The sequence below is a fragment of the Peromyscus leucopus genome, chromosome 7, assembly GCF_004664715.2.
Source record: "Peromyscus leucopus breed LL Stock chromosome 7, UCI_PerLeu_2.1, whole genome shotgun sequence".
Classification (NCBI taxonomy): domain Eukaryota; kingdom Metazoa; phylum Chordata; class Mammalia; order Rodentia; family Cricetidae; genus Peromyscus; species Peromyscus leucopus.
Window position 1 is genome coordinate 99,948,537 of NC_051069.1, and position 21,280 is coordinate 99,969,816.

At 42.0% G+C, this 21,280-nt stretch overlaps 1 protein-coding gene across 1 annotated transcript in view; it reads right to left on the bottom strand.

Annotated features, from left to right (window-relative positions):
* Stac (SH3 and cysteine rich domain) overlaps nt 1-21,280 on the bottom strand; it is a 127,855-nt gene that overhangs the window by 37,029 nt on the left and 69,546 nt on the right. Inside the window, exons 3-6 of the mRNA XM_028895202.2 lie at nt 8,312-8,412; nt 6,399-6,480; nt 5,181-5,296; nt 3,577-3,655 (exon numbers count right to left, since the gene is read on the bottom strand). Coding sequence (XP_028751035.1) covers nt 3,577-3,655; nt 5,181-5,296; nt 6,399-6,480; nt 8,312-8,412 — 378 coding nt within the window. The remainder of the gene's footprint in view (nt 1-3,576; nt 3,656-5,180; nt 5,297-6,398; nt 6,481-8,311; nt 8,413-21,280) is intronic.

A 21,280-nucleotide genomic window follows, 5' to 3' on the forward strand; every position in this document is an offset into this window, starting at 1 on the left:
TTACCATTTGATATCTAGAAACAACATATGCTAAAGACAAAAGTCAATGTTCAAAACCAAAGTTTGCTTATTTTTCTTTCTGGGCAAAAGTTCTTTACTCAAATGCAAACTGAGGCAACCTCGGGTTTTGTGATATCCTCAAGTAGATGTGACTGGCTCAGTCTTTTTGGAAGAAAACTTCTAGGAATGTGTATTGCCTATACCCTGCTCCTATTCCAGGGAAACCATGATCAATAACGTCAGAGTGAAAAGCAGCTATGAAAACCTGCTGGGAGGGCTGTTATCTGGCATTTTGAGCAGAAACAGGCAGCTGCCTATTGCTTCTCAGTTTTCATGTTGCTTTGCTATGAGTGAAGTATTCAACAATGAAGCCTAGGGTGAAAGCCAACACTTTTTCATCTATATCTATGACAGACCCAGGAGAACTGAAACAGGACTCGGACCTGTCCAAGACAACTCAGGAGAGAGAATGCAGACTTCAGTTTTAGCAGTAATGCCTTTAGCATGAACTGTGCCCTCTTTTAAGGAGGCTGGAGAGAGACGTTCCTCAAGAAATCTGGCACGACATTTGACTGGAAGACATAACATGTATGTGAACTATGTGTGCTTTTTGGACATGATGAAACATGCCATTCAGAACTGGTTGTGACCAGTTCCACAGAACTTCTGAAAGGCCACACCTTCTTGTCATGATCAAGAGGACCCTTAGGAAGCTAGAACATATCAGCATGCTTTCTCTCCATTATCTCAGAGACTGCATGGATGAGGGATTGGGATCAATCAAAAGAGTGTGGAGCAAACTGCTGCAGAATTAATCCCCTCCAGCTGCTAAGGCATTGTGAAGAAAGCTATTGCTGATCAAAGGACTTATACATAAATCTCTAAAGCTTGTTGGCAGTTAAAGCTTGCTATAAATGGATCTTTCTCTTCCTATTTCTTGCATTTATTTCTTTTCTTTTCCTTATTCCTTAAAAAAAATAGAGATGGGATGCTCATGTAGTTTGGGCTGGCCTTGAACTTGTGGTTGTCCTGTCTCTGCCTCCTGAGCATTCGAATGTCAGGTGTGTGCTACCATGGCCAGTCCCACAGATCTCTTTCAATATGGCCATGAATTGCCCATTAACATGGAATAGATGGAAAACAGTCCATTTCATGTCTTTGAGTGTGTTTGTTCCTCATTCTCCATCCATTCGGAATGTGCTACGTGAATATATGTTAGGAGTGAGAGAAACCCAATGCTCTAACGCAACTTCTCAAACACCACAGATCATATATACATGCAGACTCAGCAGGTCTAACTGGCCTGAAATTCTGAACTAACAGGGTCCCAAATGATATGGGGCCTGCTAAGTCCATGGGCAGGTAGAGCGGGAGTCTCTAGGCTGTGTCTCTGCTTTGGGGAGCTTATGAAGAATTCACTACTAGTAATCACACTTCCTAATGGTAATTTCCAAGTCCAGGTTTTTGCAATGTATAAGTCTGTTAAGAGCAGTTGGTGAAATACCTCTCTCATTAAGGGAAGTCTTTACTATCAAATGGACAAGTATAACAGGCTAGCTTTGATGGGGTCAGACCTGGGTGGCTGAGACAGAGTCCAATGGTAGGCATGTGATGGCTGGTCTCATGAGCTATAGGTAAGATTTGCTGATGGGTTAGATGGGGAGGTGTGTGAAGAAAGGGGGAGATGAACCAAATATGAAAGGCTTTGGCCTAATCAACTAGATGAGTGGTGTTCCTAGTTCCTGAGCAGAGACAGATGTGGGAGAGTCCATGTGGGTGGGTGGGTGAGTGACTGAACAGACCAAGAAAAAGCATGTGTGTTTGTTAATTTTATGGAGCATGTTCTGAAGCTGGAAACTAGGCCAGAGCATGAAGTCCAGAAGGCCTTATCTGAAGCCATACAAAATCTGCATACTAAAAACCAAACCAAACCAAAACAAAAATGTAAACACTTTACACAGAAAAAGGCTGGAAAAACCCTGGCCAAGGCTGACTAGAACTGGCCACTGGTTCAGGTATGTTGTTTCAAATCCATTTGGCCCTGCACAAAATTTCCATGCCCTTGGATGGAGAGTTAAGATGCTAATGGGGCACCTGAAGGATGCAGTGGTAGATAGAACCAGGTAACAGAGCTTGAGCAAGATGGTCCATGCTGTGCAGAGTAGCCTGCAAAGCCCTAGACCTTTGTGTGCGAGGCACCACTGAGCTCCTAAGCTAGCTCTCTGCTCTGGCCAGCTTCCCCATCCTTTCTCCTTAACAAACCATCTCTGGTTCCATTGCAAATATGTGTCTGTCTGTTTGGAGACACAAGAATCCAAAACCCATCTTGAAGTACCCAGGAACTCTGTTATCAGCCAATATTAGTTCTATACTTCCAAAGACTGGGCCTCGTGGGCTATAGATATCCAGAGAAGCCTAACGTTGGAGATGAAGCCTGGCTTATTGTGTGTGGGTGGCATTACATTATTTTATTCAAAGATCACGGCAGCCTTATGGATTCACAGTTATTGAAACTGCACTTAAAAGCTGCTTTCACTAACAAGCACTGATTCACCACTTGGGCCCACAAGGTAACTAAAGCAAGGTGTGAGAGCCTGGACTTCCTGCCTTCATTCTGCTGTAATCTTCTAGCTGATAATCCTACTAGTGCAGTGTGTGTGTATGTGTGTGTGTGTGTGTGTGTGTGTGTGTGTGTGTGTGTGTGTGCATGCATGTGGATGTGTGTACACCGGTGCCCATAGAGGCATGAAGAGGGCATCAGATCCACTGGAGCTATAGTGTTTTGAGCTGCCTGATGTGTGTGCTGAAATCCAAACTCTGCCACTCTGAGAGCAATCAACTCTCTTCACCACTGACCCAACTCTCCAGCCCCTGTACTGCTTTTCTTTTTTCCATGTGTGTATGTGGGGTGGGTGAGCACATGCCTAGGTATGTTTTTATATATGCAGGTACAGATGGGTGTGCAGGTTTGAATGTACGTGTGTGTCAGTGTGTGTGGAAGCTGATGTGGCCAACCTCTGGTGTCATTCCTCAGGTACCATCCACTTTTTTTTTTTTTTTTATTAAAATGTGGATTCTGGACATCGATCTCAGGTCCTTGGGTTTTCAAGGCAAGCACTTACTGAGATACTTCCTATCCCTGACAGTGGTTTTCGAGTCTTAATAATCTAGAAGGACTGGAATTTGTCCCACTCTCTCTGACTAGCACCACTGTCCACCTAATTCAGGTATGTATCTCAGATGCGGCACAAAGTAACATCCAAGATGTCAGGTTTTGAGATCTAATCTGGGTCAATGGAGGAAAAACTTATTCACAAAAGGGTTGTAAACAACTTCCAAGCCTTTTAATGGCCAGCCCTGTAGGTCTGAGAACACAGGAGACAGGGTGGAGGGAAATGGAGTCAGGGCATTGGAACTGCCTGAAATGGACACCCACATTTCTTCAAGAACACCGGGCTCTTGCCCATGTCATACTCCAGAGCCATCAGCGAATGAGAGGAGTGTGAAAGAAATGGACACAGCCCTTGCAGGCACCGGCAGTGTGCTCAGGTCTCTGCAGGGTAGTCCCCCACTCACCACTGTTGCTGCGTGTCCTGAGGTCAGATCCATCTCCTGGTCCATCGGCCTCTTCAGGAACTTCCACGAGTTCTGATGTCTTGGAGGAAAGAGGAGATGGCACAGAATAAGCCAGTGAGACATGATGTATCATGGTCCAACTGAGTATAGAACTTTAATGCCAGCATTGAAGCTAAAGAGGAATTTGTATAATATTTGTGAATTTTTAGCTGTTATAAATGGTCCATCATCGATTGACATGTTAAGGGGCATACAACTGTCCATAAACATTCACACACTTTGGCATGGTTTTTATTTAAATCACATTTAGCACTGTTTCTATGGTTCTTCCAGTAGGTGAACTAACATCACCATTTGAACTTCAAATGAGAATGACATCCTCATCAGGTCATGAGGTAATGTCACCAATTATAGGAGACTGGGGAGGGCTCTGTTGGTAAAGTGGTTGCTGTGGGAGCATGAGAAACTGAGTTTGGATCCCTAGCCCTTATGTACAAATCAGGCATGAGGGACAGGTACTTATAACCCCAGTGTTGGGGAGGGGCACTGGGACAAGCAGGTCCCTTGAGCTTAATTGAATTCACTAGCTGCATTGGTGACTTTTGGGGTTACTGAGAAACTCCATGTCAAAACAAAGGGGGGGGGTGGCAAGTAGCAAGTGAGAGAGTGATAAAGGAAAACACCTTACCCTGACCTTTGGCCTCCACATGCATGCACATACATTTGCATACCCTCACATGAATATAAGCATACACTAAAATACAATGTCACAGGTAATACTCTAAATGCCTCGAGACAGTGTCTGTTGGAGCCAGACATGTCCATCTTACTATCAAATCCTTCAGTGCTCACATGAAATGGCAGGTATAATAACCTTGACACAGCTGTTAAGTTCTCATTCTTAATAAAATAGAATGAGATATGTAAGTGTGTCTTTCAGAAATGCTGCCCAGTGCTTTCTTCTCTCCTGGTTTAGTCTTCAGGAACAACTGAACCGAAGGATGCGGAGCCCTGTCCCCTTCCTCTTTAGTATTCCCTACAGTTCTAGCAAACTACCCACTACAATTCACCCTCACCGAGTCGAAGACAAACCTGAATGGTGTCAATGTTATGCATAAGCTAGGAAAAAAAACATGGAAGCCATTTTTCATTATTTAAATCGTCATTATACTTCTTGAGAGTTTCATTCATGTAGACAATGAAACGTGATTATGATTTTTTTTCTCTTGGAATTTAGTGGAAGGACAGCTTTCAATGAGTTTAAAGATGGCTTCTTAGAAATCGTGTGGCGTCAGAAGGCTTTCTAGTCTCACATGCCCGACTTACGCTCCTGCTCTCTACTACTGGACACAGGAGTGCACAACTGTTTGACACTAAGCTTTGAGCTCAACAGTTCATTGAGGTTGGGTAGCCAATGAGTTTGAGGCACCTGCTGTGTGTCTCCTGGTGCTGGGGTTACAGAGGCACAAGCTGCATTGGCTTTTATGTGGGCTCTTGGAATCAAACCCAGGTCTTCATGCTTGCCTGCTAGTTCTCAGCCAGCTCAGCCAGCCCCTCCCCTCCCCACCCAGACACTTCATGGAACCAAAGATGACATCAGTTACCGAGGTTCTGGGGGGTGAGTCAGAACCACTGCCTGAGCTGCTCTTCTTCGTTCTCTGGGCCAGGGAAGTGCCAAATCGCAGGGCCTCATACACGGGGTCCACCTTATTGCCACAAGCTGCAAAAGAAGAAAACAAACACCCATCTCAGAGAGCCCAGATGACCCAAGAAGTCAGATCTGACCAGGGGCTTGTGTGCTTACTCTTTCCTAATGGATGAGGGCTCATATCAAATGCCCTTGCTCCAACAAGTCCAACCAGGACTAGGGTCTACGTCATCCTGCTCTGGTTTCCCCAGGGAATCTGACATGTCCGACTGGAACTCTGTCCCTGATGTCTTCCTGAGTGGTTGGTTTTCCTCTATTATTCTTCCCACTAAACTTTGATGGTTCTTCCCAGGAACTGGTTTGTTTCCTACAATTAGAAGCTCTGATCACTAAGACACTTAGTCTTGAGAGAGAAAATTTGAGAACAAGTGCTCTCAAACAACCAGCCCTGATACATTACATTTCTAATGAAAAGCTATCTAGTTTATCATTTCTAGTTTAAAATCCATCCAACTAAAAAAAGCCACAGGTGTAGAGGCTTCAGGTACAGACAAACAAACAAAAGTAACCCACCCAACTAAAACAATGTAGATAAACCAATTAAAAGACTACATGAAAGAAGATATCCACACTAGATCTATAGAGGGCACTTCAATAAACAGTGTCATTTGCTGAGTTTCTACTCAGCATTGATATATTACATTACATATATACTGCCACATATTATATATACTCTCCTGTATATATTACATAAATACATAAACAATTGTGAAAAGTAGTGACCATTGGCCCCATCTTAGAGCATATGGCAGAGAGTTTAGTGACACTGTTGATAAATGGGAGCTGACTCTGTACCTGGGCTGCAGGATGCCATGCCCCATGCAGATGGTTGAGCGGGCGTGCCCTTTTATGCTGACGGTTGGGCAAGTGTGTTGTCTTGTTGCTGAAGGTCTGGAAAGTATGACATCTACTTTTGAGACTCTTCTATTTTTAAACTCCATCAGGGAGATCATGAAAATATGTTTCCTCTCCAGCAACATAAGTAGAGCTAAAGAGCAAACCACCACACAGATAGCCAAGGCTACCCCACTGGCTTTGTAGCCCTTAGAGGGTCACTGTCATCATTGATTTTGCTGCTAAAATCCCACCTCAGCGCATCGCTGTCCCAACTCACCAATGGGCATAACTTCTTTAATGCATCCAAACTGTTCATGAATGAGTAAAGGGGAGCTGTAGTAACGCCGAAATCCCTTTGGCTGGAGAGAGAATGAAAAGGAGAAGGACTTAATGTCAGGGGATGGAGAAAACCAAGCAGGAGTCCTAAAGAGAAAGCCCATTGATGCCTCCCTTTAGTGTACGGACACAGCCTGTTAATGTTATAATTTACCACTGACAGGGGACAGGGGAGAGAGGAATAGATGGAGGTAAGCAGGCTAATGTGCCATCTAGAAGGCAAGCTCCCAGCCTCTTGGCCCATGCCTGCTGGGGATGTCTTTCTATATGCTCTGAATGTGTTGCTCTGATTGATTGATAAATAAAACACTGATTGGCCAGTAGCCAGGCAGGAAGTATAGTATAGGCGGGATGAGAGAGGAGAATTCTGGGAAGTGGAAGGCTGACTCAGGAGACGCTGCCAGCCACCACTGTCATGAGAAGTAAGATGTAAAGACACTGGCAAGCCACGAGCCATGTGGCAAGGTATAGATTGATAGAAATGGGTTAATTTAAGATATAAGAACTAGACAGCAAGAAGTCTGCCACGGCCATACAGTTTGTAAGTAATATAAGTCTCTGTGTGTTTACTTGGGTCTGAGTGGCTGCAGGAGCTGGGTGGACACAGGAAAACTCCAGGTATACATGCCTCTTTTGCTGTGCTCTGTAACCCCACTACATGCGGAACCCCACCCCCAACCCAGGACAAATCTTACAGTTTTCTACCACAGCTTACTATGGGTGCTTCAAACTATAAAAAGCCTACAGAGGGGAAGGTAGGTGTCAGGGCATGCCCAAGGCCCTCATATGTTTTCAGAGTGTCATGCAGAACCATCAACCTTGCTTTCTAGATTCCGTTGTGTTTCTGACCTGTGGTCTTTCCTTTGGCTTGTGGGAACTACCCTGGGACATACAGAGGGGAGCATGTGACAGGATTTAGAAGAAGAGGACATTGCAAGCCAGCATCACTGGATGCACTTTCTAAGAACCTAGATTTGATATATCCCAGGGTTGGAATATAACTTGGTGACCTGGGCCCTGCAAGCATCCATGAGTCCTCACACAAGTTCTTGCAAGTGGTGCCCATCTTTGTCTGAATACTACAGAGACTGGGGTTAGAGGAAGCCTGAAGGCAGGTCTTTGGTGGTGTTACATCTGGTGTTAAGCTACTGTACCTACTCATCATGAACTCCTTAGAGTCAGAAAAGGCAGCAGCATTCCTTTCTGGGCTGGGCTTAACAGTTTCCGAAGACAGTTGCTCATTCTCTATTGTGGACATTCTTGGTGTAATACTTTGGTCACTCTGGTTGCAATGGCCTTCAAGTGTGTTCTGGGGTACATTGAGACTGACGGCCACACTCCTAGGTCTGAGCCCAATGTGTGTAGATGGTGAGATCTCCTTTAGTTTGACCAACATGATTGTCACAGGGACACTCAGGTCAGGGGGTTAGCTTCAGTCTTCTCTCCACCCCACTCAAATAACAGCTAATTAATCACCTGGTAACCAAGTAGTAACCAAGTAAAGCACCCTAGTTTGCATGAGCTGATGGGGGTTCCTGTAATGTTGAATTTTCACTCTGAAAACCTGAATTGTCCCAGGTGGAGAAAAATGAAGCGCTACAGCTGAAAAGGTCTCACCTGCTAAACTCCTGGCTCTCTCTGAGGATTGGACTCCTTTCCAGTACAGGCCTTTGGTACAGAGATCAGCAGATCTCTGCTCCTTCACTGGGCTAGTTAAGCTGGGTAGCAGGCTAGCATTTCTGAGGATGCCTCAGAACTCCTGAGAAGGGGTTCATAGGGTGTGGCATCCCTGGGACAGACTCCTAGGGACTCTGGGCAGAGTGTTCCAGGGCTCCGTCTGGCACCAGCACTTACCAGCTTGCCCATGCACCGCTGGGGTGCCAGCCCGTCTGCACACTTGTGATGGATGCTCATCTTACAGGCCCCACAGCGCAGTCCGTGCTTAGCATGTGTTCCTGTCGGGCACACAGCACACTTTGGTTAGGTACAGCTTGCCCTTTCCTGTGGTCTGGTCTGGAATCACTGAGAGAAAGTGATACTGCTAGCCAGTTAATTCTTCTCTGAGAATTTTTCCCCCCAGGAAACTTGAAAAGTAGAAATTTTTAATATAATGTATCTTTTCCCACATTCCACACTTTCTGCTTAAGTTATCCACTCCAGTTTCTCCTGTTTTATGTTCACGATGTTAGTAAATCTGAGCCACCCACACTGGTTTTTTGAGACAGGGCTTCTCTGTGTAGCTTTGGAACCTGTCCTGGATCTAGCTCTGTAGCCCAGGCTGGCCTTGAACCCACAGAGATCCGACTGGCTCTGCTTCCCAAGTGCTGGGATTAAAGGTGTGTGCCACCACCGCCTGGCCCCACTCATACTTTCCTTGTCTTAATTCAAGTTAGCAAAATACATGTTCTTTATTGTTCATGTAGGTGGTCCATCTCTTCTCTTTGATCCTTACTGAGTCATGCTGGTCATAACATCTTATCCACTCTCATCTGCTTATCATGATGGGTGTGTGTGTGTGTGTGTGTGTGTTTTTTTTTTTTTGTGTGTGTGTGTGTGTGTGTGTGTGTTATGAGTTGAGGAAAGCTTGCAATCCCTTATGCTCATGATCTGTTAGCCACGTGGCTTTCTTTCATTTCTCTGGACGCGTTAGCTCTTCAGTCCCTTAGGGTCCTTATATGCACTGCTTTATGTATCTGCAATGCTGTTCTGTCTCTCTTTACTTGGCTAGTGACTCCCGTGCTTTGACTCTGTCATCTATACCAAGCGTTTCCCTCCCTCTGTCCAAATATTTGTCTTCTCTTTCCCCCTTCCTTTTATCTCCCTATCACCCCCTCTTCCTCTTTCTGTCCCCTTCCCTTTTTCCACTGTCCTCTCCTCTCTTCCTCTTCCCATCTTCTTCTCTTCCCTCTTCTCCCCTCTTACTTCCATCCTGTTACTCTCACACTTCTCTTTCTCTCCCCTCCAGTTCTCCACCCTCTCCTTTATCTCCCCCTCGCCCTCCTCCTTCATGCTGGAGATGAACCTGGGGTCTCACACATTCTAGGTATGTACTCAAGTCACTGAGCCATGACCCAGCCCTCCTATGGTTCTTTCTTACAGCACCCCACGATTATCTTTTATTACATTTATTCTAACTAGCAATAAGTGTTGACTTGAAAGCTTGCTTTGTCTTCCTTTCCCTCTGAGGGTGAACTCACTGAGACCAAGGACAGCGTGTGTTGGTTTGCTGCTGTAAGCCTTGCCCTATGCACAATGCATTCAATAAACCAATGAACGAATTCCCTCATAATCACAGCACATAGTGAAGCAACAGTGGCTGATGTGAGGAACTTCATGAGAGCAGACTCTCCAACATTGCAGGAGTATTCAAAAGCTGAAAGGGAATGTCAAGTTCTATCTGCATTGTTTAGTTTTAAAAATGAAAAGTCCATTCTTTCACAGCTTGGCTCAAATACTTCCTCTCATTTTGGCGGGACTGCTTAACATATGTGGAGATGAAATTGGGATTAATTAGATGATATAACAAAGAAGTGCAAGGATCCATAGTTCTTCGGGGGAAAAGCAATGGGTAAGTCATTGAATGGGCAGAGAACTAGAAATCTTTTGGAAGATGTCACCTGGAAAGTCCCGTCAGGAAGCACCATTTAACAGAGAACCTGTCTCTGTTACACCTGAAGACAGAAAGCTGCTCTCTGTTTCTGCCTGCACCCTCCCAGGTGCGCGAGAGGCATGTGCGTGTACACACACACACACACACACACACACACACACACACACACACACACCACACCATGAAGGCATATTACTTGTTTATACACAGTGGCAGAAAAGCCCCCTTTGTTTCTGAAAATAATCCCTCAGGTAAAGCATGCTGTTCTTTCAAAGGCTGGCCTTGGAAAGCAATGACTTTTCATTTTAATTCAGAGCCTGCTATTTGTGCCTGTGTGGGAAGGTAAGCAAGATCTTCAAAGGGAAGTTGCTTGGCTGTGAGCTGGCCTCTGAAATGGTGTCATTATAAATGATGGTATATTTTCCTTCATCTATATATTTCATTTCCCTGACTTCGGTTTTCCGGCCCGCTTTCATACTCTGCTGCTTGGTATGAATCAGACCACCAGCAATTACTCGGTGTTAGGTGTTCCCATTTCCACTGTGCGGTGACAAGCTTGATTGAAGGGGGAAAGCTTCTACTAGGAACTTCAGAGAACAAGGAGGGAGTGGTTTGGATCACTGCAGTGGTCCTGGTTTATTCTAGAAAGATTTGGAGAAGGCCTGGCCCGACTTTGTTCTGTTACTCCTGCCTTCCATCACCAACACTTTGCTGTACGTTACCTTTATGTCCGACTAGAGAGAAACACTTAGCTTTGGATTTTAATATGTCCACACTGGCTCTTCAAATTTAAAAATGCAACCACATTTTTCTGTTCCCTTAACTACTTTCATCATCAAATGAGTACCCTCTCTCTACAGGGTTGCTAACAGAGCAGTGTCATATGAGACATCCTTTGACCCATGAAAAGACACAACCCTGTCTCAAAAACAAGGCAATTATGCCTGAGGAACCACACTTGAGAATGTCATCTGGCTTCCATAGGCATGTGTACACATGTATATACTTGTGCACATCTGCATACTCACAAGCATGCTCATGTGCACAAACATATACACATACCAACTGCACTTAATATTCTTACTTCACTATAACTATAGTTCAGAATAGTGTGATGTACAGAACACCCAGCACCATGTGACTGCCTAGGTCTTGAGGCTCAGTGCTGCCCAGCTTCATGAAAGAATGTTTTACAGTTATATTGATAATTACCCTGAGATATGATCAAAATTTGGAGTACAGATTTTACTGAAAGTGCACAAAATTTTCACCATAAAATGAGGAACTTATGCATATGAAAGGATTTCAGAGAGGCTGGTGGGATAGCTCAGTGTGTAAAGGTTAACTTGTCATTATTATTTTTTTTTTTTTTTTTTTTTGCCATCTCTGTACCTTTATTGATATTTGTTTCAGGTAGCTTGAATAGAAAGCTGACAAATAAAATCGTGAGATAATCAATGGACTAGCTTTGACTACTGTACATCAACAGTGACTTTGACACATGTAAAAAAAAAAGAAAAAAAAAAAAAAAAAAAAGTTCTCGGAGTGACATCAGAGAGTGAGAACTGATCTGACCTGCTCACATCTGCATAAAAAAAAAAAAAAAAAAAAAAAAAAAAAGAGAACAGACTGTTGCAACTGTCCCCTGACCTGTACATCCAGGCAGGGTACTCACATCCCTGACACTCTGACCTGTACATACAGGCAGGGTACTCACATCCCTGACACTCTGACCTGTACATATAGGCAGGGTACTCACATCCCTGACACACCACACAAACAAACACAGAAATGAAGGCAAAACTTTTAAAAGAAAGGAGTGAATAGGTTTAAATACTTAGAAACAAAGATGTCACTGGATTTCAAGTAAATAGTATTGAATTGGAACAATACACTTGATCATATCAAAGGCCTAGTAAGATTACACTAAAAGAATGGAAGTGAGCTTAATATTTATCTGGAAGAAAGAAAGCCAATGGAAACATGGTAAGCATGTTTAACAAAAGACATGAACACAGAACTTCATAGTGGTAGTTTAGAAACTGGAAGACCATAGAACCTCAAAAACAGTTGGATCCTAAATTTCTGGCAGAAAATGATTTCCAGCCTAGGTTTATACTCCCAGCTAAATTGCCAAACATAAGTGATGGCAGAAAACAGGTATTTTCCAAAATTTCAATCTTTCTTTAAAATCCTTTCTTTCCATGTGCTCAATCTTAAAAATAGCTACTGTAGAATGTAGCTTCAAAATGAGAGGATAAGTTAAGAAATTAAACATCATTATGTGTAGTGTAGAGGAGACATGGGGTAGAAGTGGGGTCTCCTGTATAACTCTTCAGTAGCCCAGGCTAGAGCTTCAAGATGATGTAAGAGGGTAGGCTGAAGAATTAGAATAATGGAAATAGAAGTTTAACGACTTTGGATTTTATAATAGATACAGCATTTGACAGATCTGTGGGAGTGTTTATAAATTACAGAGGTATGAAAAGTTAAGGGAGTAGAAGGGGCATTTTTTAATTTGAAGGAAAATAAAATGTGTTTAAGAAAGAAATGCAATCATAGTAAAACATTTGAATTAGAAAATATCAGTGATTAGTCATAGTGCCTAAACTGACCTTCAAACTTACACAAAATTGCGATTTAACTGTTATTCAGAAAGGGCAGAACAAGGAAGACAGAGGCAAGTGTGTCTGGTGGCCTGAGAGATGAATCCTTGGCTACAGCAGGAAGTCATCCAATGTATTAATCAGTACAAAGAGCAGAAGCAGGACCCTGAGAACTACAGATGTGAAGGTCATGGAAAGCAATGAGGACATGATGGAGGACACCGTTCTGAGTCTTGATGAGCTGGTTCCACTGCCGTACTTCAGGACCATCTGTCCTGAACTCTCCTCCTGTACTGTTGTGACTAAAGGCGGGGGAGAGGAAATGGGATGACTCAGAGGGCAGAGGGGCTTGTTGCTCCCCTGATGGTGAGTCGATAACCCAGACCCACACAATGGAAGGAGAGAACCAATCTTGCAAATGGTTTTCTGCTTTCCACATGAACACCCTGACCCAAGAGAACACACACACACACACACACACACACACACACACACACACACACACACATACACACACACTAAAAGTGTTAAAAAATAGAAAATGAAAGTCTCTGGAAACAAGACCAGGGAGATGGCTCAGGGGTTAAAGTGTTTCCCATGCCAGAGTGAGAACCTGAGCCTGGATCCTCAGAACCTGTTTAAATCTCATTTGCCTTGTTTCCATAGCCCACACGTGAAATCCCAGCATTCCTATGGGGAGATGGGAGACAGAGATGGAACCCCTGCAAGCTGGAGGGTCACCTGGTCCAGAGGACACAGTGGCCAACAGCAAGAGACCCTGTCCCAAACAAGGTGAAAGGTGTGGACTAACATCTGAAGTTGTTGGTCCTCTGACTGCCACATGTGCTCCAACTCAAAAATACCCCCCTCACACACAGAATAAAAACTCTATGCAAAGATTGATGTTTTTTCACCATGCTGGTAGCTACATCTATGGGATTAAAATGAATGCTATTAATGAAAATTATTAGATATGTATTTTAAACAGTTGGTTATACTGTTTATTGTTTCTTTTTATGGTACTGGAGATTAAACTTGCAGCTTTACACATGATTGACAAGGGCTTTACCAGTAAGCATTTCTCCTAGCTCTCATTTTTTCTTTTTTCTTTTTCTCTTTTGAGACCACGTCTGGCTGTCTAGCATAGTCTGGCCTTGAATTAACTATGTATAATCCTTCTGACTTTTCCTCCAGAATTTTGAGGGTACAGGTGTGTGCCACCACACTTAGATTAGCCAGATCAGTTTTGTAAGGAGGTTGACGTTGAGACATTGCTTAACTATTAGGAAAATTCCATAAAATGTCAAAGTTAAACATAAAATAAGGCTTAATAATTGAGAGCCCTAAACTACAGAAATAGTTTGGAGGATGGAGAAAAACCACCTTGAAAGAAAAGAAATCTAGCCTTACTGCTGTATTGGAATTAGCAACAAGCAATGGTTAGAGTTATTTGTATAAATATTTAGATTGCTTAGGTTTGTTCCATTGTAGAATTATGACTATAGATCATCGATGAAAATGAATGTAAATCAGATAAGAAAAGGTGCTTTTTGACTATGATTTGGGAAAACATTTTTTCTCCTGAGACAAGACTCAAACATGCTATGTATGTAACCCAGGCTATTATGCTTTCTACATCAGCCTCCTTAGTGCTTGAGTTACAGATGTGTGCCACAATACCCAGCTGGCTTGGGAAAAATATTTAAAAAATGTATAACCCTATATATAAACATGAATATCTATAAATACAGCAGTTCACCCGTATCTGTGTGGGTTATCACTCCCACTTTATGCCTGAGTAGTACCAAATTCTAAATATACTGTTTTCATTCCTATTCATTCCCATGATAAGGTTAACTTAAGAATTATTATGAACAGTAAAAGCAGCAACCATAATTAATAATAAAATAGGAAAATAACATATCATAATGAAATTCATATGACTGTAAAATCTCTCTTTCCCCCTCCCCTTTTGACAACACCTCATGAATTGTACTTATCCTCTTCTTGTGATGGGAGATGGCAAAAAGCCTATATGTTGAGGTGAAATGGGATGAGTGATATGGGCACTGTGACAGATAACTCGGTTTGATAACTGAGATGGCTACTGTGTGATGACCAGGCAGGTAACTTACACAGCTTAAGTCCACTAGATGAAGGCATGCTGTATTCCTGAGCAGGGCAGTGTGGAATTCTACCACCCTAGTCAGAAGAGCAATTTAAAGCCTATGACTTGTTAACTTATAGAATTTTCCATTTAAAAATTTTCAAATTATAGGTGATTATGGGTCACTGAAATTGCTACCAGTGGAGAGACTATATATTTTTATAGTACATATATACAAATTACATATATTATAATTACCAACAAGCACATGCAGGATACGGGATGCATTTCCACTACATTTACATGCCAGTTCTCTTTGATATAATGATATGGAGACTATTTCTAAGATCCTAAAGTCACACAAGGTCAACAAAGCCAAATGAAGCCATGGAGCACAATTCCGTCTCTTGGTATTTGGACAAAGGGCAATTTGAAAAAAAATTAAACATATTAGTTTGTCAGTGAGTATAGAAACACACAAAGACACACCTGAGATGAAGAGCACCATACTTATGAATTCTTATCTTGAGTCTGAAGAATTAAAAATAATTGAGCTACTGGGAGGAATAATTCCTTTCAGGATTCTTCATTTGATTAATAAATGAGCCTTGTGTTTCGTATGTAAATGTTACTTTAACTAAGGAGGCGGGGATAGGCACAGCTGGTAGCTTCTCTGGAAAGAATGAATAAATGTGGAGGATGTGACACACTGGCTGGGAGCTTTCTGGTCCTTCTGTGGTCTCCCATCCAAGCACTAACCAGGCCCAATCCTGCTTAGCTTCCAAAATCAGTGGAGATCTCTCTGATGCACTCAGGGAGATAATGGCCCATGACTCTTCCTATTACCTCAGTAGTCCTCTAAGGTAGGAATTTCCACCTGCCCTTTCTGTAGAACTAAGGCCTGAGGACAGGAAACTGGTTGGGAAAGAGGATGAGGGTCCAGTCTGCCCTGCTCTGAAACTTAGCTCTCTTCCTTTCTGGGCAGCATTCGTGTGAATCAACAGGTCTCAACCCTCATCTGTCCAGATTTCCTTAAGTGAAATTGAAAGAGCAATATTAGAAAGACAGTTGTGACCCTCCGAAGTCTGATTGTATCTTAGGATAAGAAAATAAAAATGCAAGTATGATCAATAAGAGTGAAGCCAGTGAGAAATAGCAAGAATTTCCAGGTTTTCAGAGTTTTCCTGAGATGATTCTGGGGCTGCAAATGAACTATTACAATATTTTCTTCCAAAGAGACATCTGGTCCCATTCCTGGCTGAGTACATAAGAATAAGCCCCCAGGAGCTGGAGACATCCAAGCTCAGTTCCCAGCACCCAGGTCTGGTGGCTCCCAACAGATTGTAACTCCAGCTCCAGGGTTTCTGACACCCTCTTTTGGCCTCCTTGGGCACTGACACACATGTGGTATACATACACATAGACATAAACACACACACACACATATGCATCTACATAAAAATAAAAAGTATCTTTAAAAGACCTCTCTGAGCTGACAAATATGAATCTACATTTTAAGACTCTCATAGTGGATTATAAGCTGAACTGGCCTGTAGCTCAGTGCAAGCCTTTGAAAACATGCAACACAGAGGTGAAATACGCAGAGAATTCTTCCCACTCCACATGCTAAACCCTCTAAGTTGATGATTGCTGACAGGAATGTGCCAGTCAAGGCTGCAAGAGCGTTAGCCATTATGTCTCATCGGTGTTCCCAGGTATGCTATCCATCTGTTCAGGGACTTGCTATTTTATTTTTTTAAAATGATAGAGGATAGTTCTCCTTTGGTCAAAATCATGTTCTAATCTTGGTTATTTACTTTTTTTTGGTGTGTATGTGTTTGAGTGTGATCTGATGTGTGTGTGTGGTGCCTGTTTGTGAGTGTGTCGGTGTGTGCCCACCGCACACACATGGGAAACAGAGCAGAATGGCAAACATCTTCCTCCATCTGTTTCTACCTTCTATTCTTGAGACGGAGCTCTCCCTGTGCCTGCAGCTTGCTGTTTCAGCTAGCCTGGCTGGTGGGTTTCCTGTCTCCTCCACCTAGTGCCGGGGTTATTGGCATTCACAGCTTTTCCGGGTTATTTTTTGTGGGTACTGGGGATTTGAATTCAGGACCTCATTCTTACCCACTGAGCCAGCTCCAAAGATTTCGGTTGATTCTTTTTTTTTTTTTTTTCCAATCTAAATCTATTTTTTTTATTTATTTTTTTTCCTTTTATCGGTTGATTCTTATAATACTGAGGTTGTAAGACAACGAGATACAAAAATAGGATGATTATTTAACAAATTACTATGCCTTCTACACACTAGCTATATTTGGATGTTCATGTCTGGATATTGTGTGCATGTATATACATGTGTAATTTATGAAGACAGCATGGCAGAGTGGAAAACGTTGGGCTTATACTATTAAAAGGTTTCGACAGCAGTTCTGTGCTCTGAGATCTAGAGCAAAGCAGCCAGTTCTGAGTCACTGACAAGCAGGTGGCAATAAGCACAGCGCCACCCCCTGAGCAATGACTTTCTCTGGGGTCAAGACTTCAGGTTCCTTAAGTCTGAGCTAGCCACATCAAACCTAAGAACAGACACAACCATGCTTTAATGCAGGTCTGTATGCACCATTCTTCTTATGTGCACTGCCTCCATCCCTCTCCTTTATAGTTACAAACAAGGAAGGTGGTCCTTGCTGTGTAGAAGTTAGACTCAACATTAAGAGTACTTATCGCTCTTGCAAAGAACATAGTTCAGTTCCCAGCACCATAGTGGTGGCTCACAACTGCCTGTAACTCCAGTTCCAGGGAATCTGAAGACCCCTTCTGGCCTCTGTGGGCACCAGGCAAGCATATGGTATACACACATATAGGCAAAGCACTCATATATGTAAAACAAAAATCTTCAAAAAAGAAGGCCCTCCTTAACAAAAGCTAGTCTTAACTACATTTTCACATGAATATATTATAAAATACTAATGAAATGCATTGTTTATAGAAGAATTAACTCCACAGTGAAGTGAATCACACTTATCAAGCATATTAATAGTTTTCTTTAGATAATATTTAAATTTCTACACGATCGTTTATTTAATACTCATAGGAGAAATTCATTGTTGAAAACACTCTATCTACTTGTTGCAAATCATCTTGCTAAAAGTTTTTAAGAGTCCTGGCCAAATTACACATGAGGATTATGTGGATGTTATGAGCTGGGTTTTCTAGGGAGTCATCCAAGGAGCTGCATCAAAAGGCTACACCCAAGATGGACAAAGAGGAAAAAAGCTACAAAAGAGGAAAAACCAAACCAACTACAAATCAATTCAAGATAAACAAGCATGTACTCACTCACAGGACAGAAAATGGGCCACTCAGTTGTGGAACTTAGATCAGGCCAGGACCTGGGAAGCCATGAGAGTGTAGCAGAAATGTCATGAGTACACCAAATGACAACTTGGTTGACATGGTACTCCATTGCCAGGCTGATGCTATGAAGATGGGGAAGAGAGAAGGTGCCATGGAGAGAACCCTGAGTTTTGGCCTCTTCTACAGCCCTTAGGAGGAACAGTAACAGAATCATTCTCCTCCTCTTACCCTGGAGGGATCTCTCCCACATGGAGCTTCCAGTGATAACTATGACATTCCAAATGGCACGAGAAAATCTTTGTGGTATTCAATGTGATATTTACAAATCATGGCTTTGAGTCAGTTGTGTGAAGATGTATTTACCTAGAGGAAAGCAGATAATTCTCAGTCCCTCCAAAAATACCTGCTGCGGGGATCTGGCAATCTTGGTCTCTAGCAGAGAATAGTTCCATGGTCAAACCTTTCCATGGTAACAACAGGAAAATGGATAGGACTGGAGGTTATTATGGAAACAAAATAAGCCAGACTAGGAACTCAGACAATACTGTAGGCTTTTCTCTCATGTACAGTGTCTGTCTATCTATCTATCTATCTATCTATCTATCTATCTATCTATCTATCTATCTATCTATCATCTATGTATCTATCCATCTGTCATCTATCTACCTACCTATCTACCTACCTACCTACCTACCTACCTATCTATCTACCTATGTATCTATCATGTATTATGTATGTATGTATGTATGTATGTATGTATCTATCTATCATCTATGTATCTATCCATCTGTTATCCTATCTACCTATCTATCTACCTACTACTACCTACCTATCTATCTATCTACCTATGTATCTATCATGTATGTATGTATGTATCTATCTATCTATCATCTATGTATCTATCCATCTATCATCTACCTGTCATCTATCTATCTATCTATCTATCTATCTATCTATCTATCTATCATCTATGTATCTATCCTATTGTCTATCTATCTATCTATCTATCTATCTATCTATCTATCTATCTATGTATCTATTCATCTATTATCTATCTATCTATCTATCTATCTATCTTTCTATCATCTATCTATCTATCTATTCATCTATTATCTATCTATCTATCTATCTATCTATCTATCTCATCCAGCCATCAGCCATCCATCCACCTACCTACCTACCTACCTACCTGTGAATGAAAGTAGACCAGAGAGAGAGGAAGGGGTCTAAAGAGTAGAAAGGAGGAACAACAGAATGGAATAGTGGAATATGTGTGACATGAAGCAGAGAGAGGGCTACTTGGGGAGAGGAAAGTGAAGAGAAGAAGGGATGAACAACAGAGTATAATGATGTAGATATAAACAAACATCACCAAGAAACTCATTACTTTGTATATTAAATAAAAACTGATTAAAATGAACGAGACAAACCTGGAAGAGTGTGTGCCCAAGAATGGCAAAACATTTTTGAAAAATAATCTATTAAACCACAGAAGTGATTAAACCAGGACATGGCTGATACTGGGACAAATGGACAACATGAACCAATAGTGTGGATTGAAAGATCCAAGTAATATCTTAAAGAATTCAGTGCTTGAGAGAGGGAGGGATAGAGGGAAAAGAAAGAATTCAGAGTCTGGTGAAAATGACTTCCCTAACCAGCAGTGAAAGAAATAAGCACCAAATGTTGGTGAGGCACCAGGTTCACTTTTGGTGAAAGTGACAGGTGCTTATTTAGGAGAACTTATTGGAAATAAAGTTTGGATGGGGTAAGAAACTAATAGTTGAAACTAATAAATTATCTGAAGAAAATTTAAGCACTAGCTTATTTATTCTTAATAAGAGTGACTCTAAGTACAGTTTTGTGATAAAGCAGTATACCAAAAATATTGATTAACATTGATCACATAAAAATCTAGTCATAATGGTTGGTAGAGTGCTTGCCTAGTGTGCATGAGGCTCTGGGTGCTAGCTCATGCTTACAGTACTGTAATTGAAAGGTGGAGTCAGGAGGATCAGGGGTTCAATGCTGTGGGATGGTCTGTATGTCAAATTACTCTGATTGGTCAATAAATAAAACACCGATTGGCCAGTGGCTAGGCAGGAAGTATAGGCGGGACTAACAGAGAGGAGAACTGAGAGAACAGGAAGGTGGGAAGAGACACTGCCAGCCACCGCCATGACAAGCAGCATGTGAAGATGCCGGTAAGCCACGAGCCACGTGGCAAGGTTTATAGAAATCTATAAATTCTATAGATTTATAGAAATGGATTAATTTAAGCTATAAGAACAGTTAGCAAGAAGCCTGCCATGGCCATACAGTTTGTAAGCAAATAAGTCTCTGTGTTTACTTGTTGTGTCTGAGCAGCTGTGGACTGGCGTGACAGAGATTTGACCTGACTGTAGCAAGCAGGAAATCTAGTACAGTTTGCTACATAGAAAGTCATCCTTGTTACATAAAAGTTCAAAGTTAGCTTTACTAAATGAGATTTGGTTCCAAAAATAAAAAAAACCACAACACACACACACAACACACACACACACACACATTGTGGAGAAGAGGGTGAAAACTGTCTGTGAATCAATGATATACATAGGACTTAGAATGTCTGTCTTACAAGTTGAAGAATAAAGATAAAGAGCCTAAGTATAATCAAGATAGGAACTACAACTAACAAAAGAAATGGATTTGAAAATTAATCATTAATAAATGGCAGATTAGTAACCAAAGAATTATGGAAAGATATAAAGTTCTATATTTTCTGTTTGGATTTCTGTATGTTGTTTCGGTTCTCGTGCTTTACTCAGCAGGTCTCATAGAGGATATTAGGACACAGGCTGAGTGCAGGTGTTGAGGTGGTCTGCATTGTGTGCTATGTTATATTAATTGCTCTGATTGGTCAATAAAAAAACATGATTGCCGTGCTAGCAGAATATAGCGGACTAACAGAGAGGAGAAATAAAAGAACAGGAAGGCAGAAGGAGTCACTGCCAGCTGCCACCAGGACAAGCAGCATGTAAGGATGCCGTAAGCTACAAGCGCGTGCAAGGTATAGATTTGTGGAAATGGGTTAATTCAAGCTATAAGAACAGTTAGCAAGAAGCCTGCCATGGCCATACAGTTTGTAAGCAATATAAGTCTCT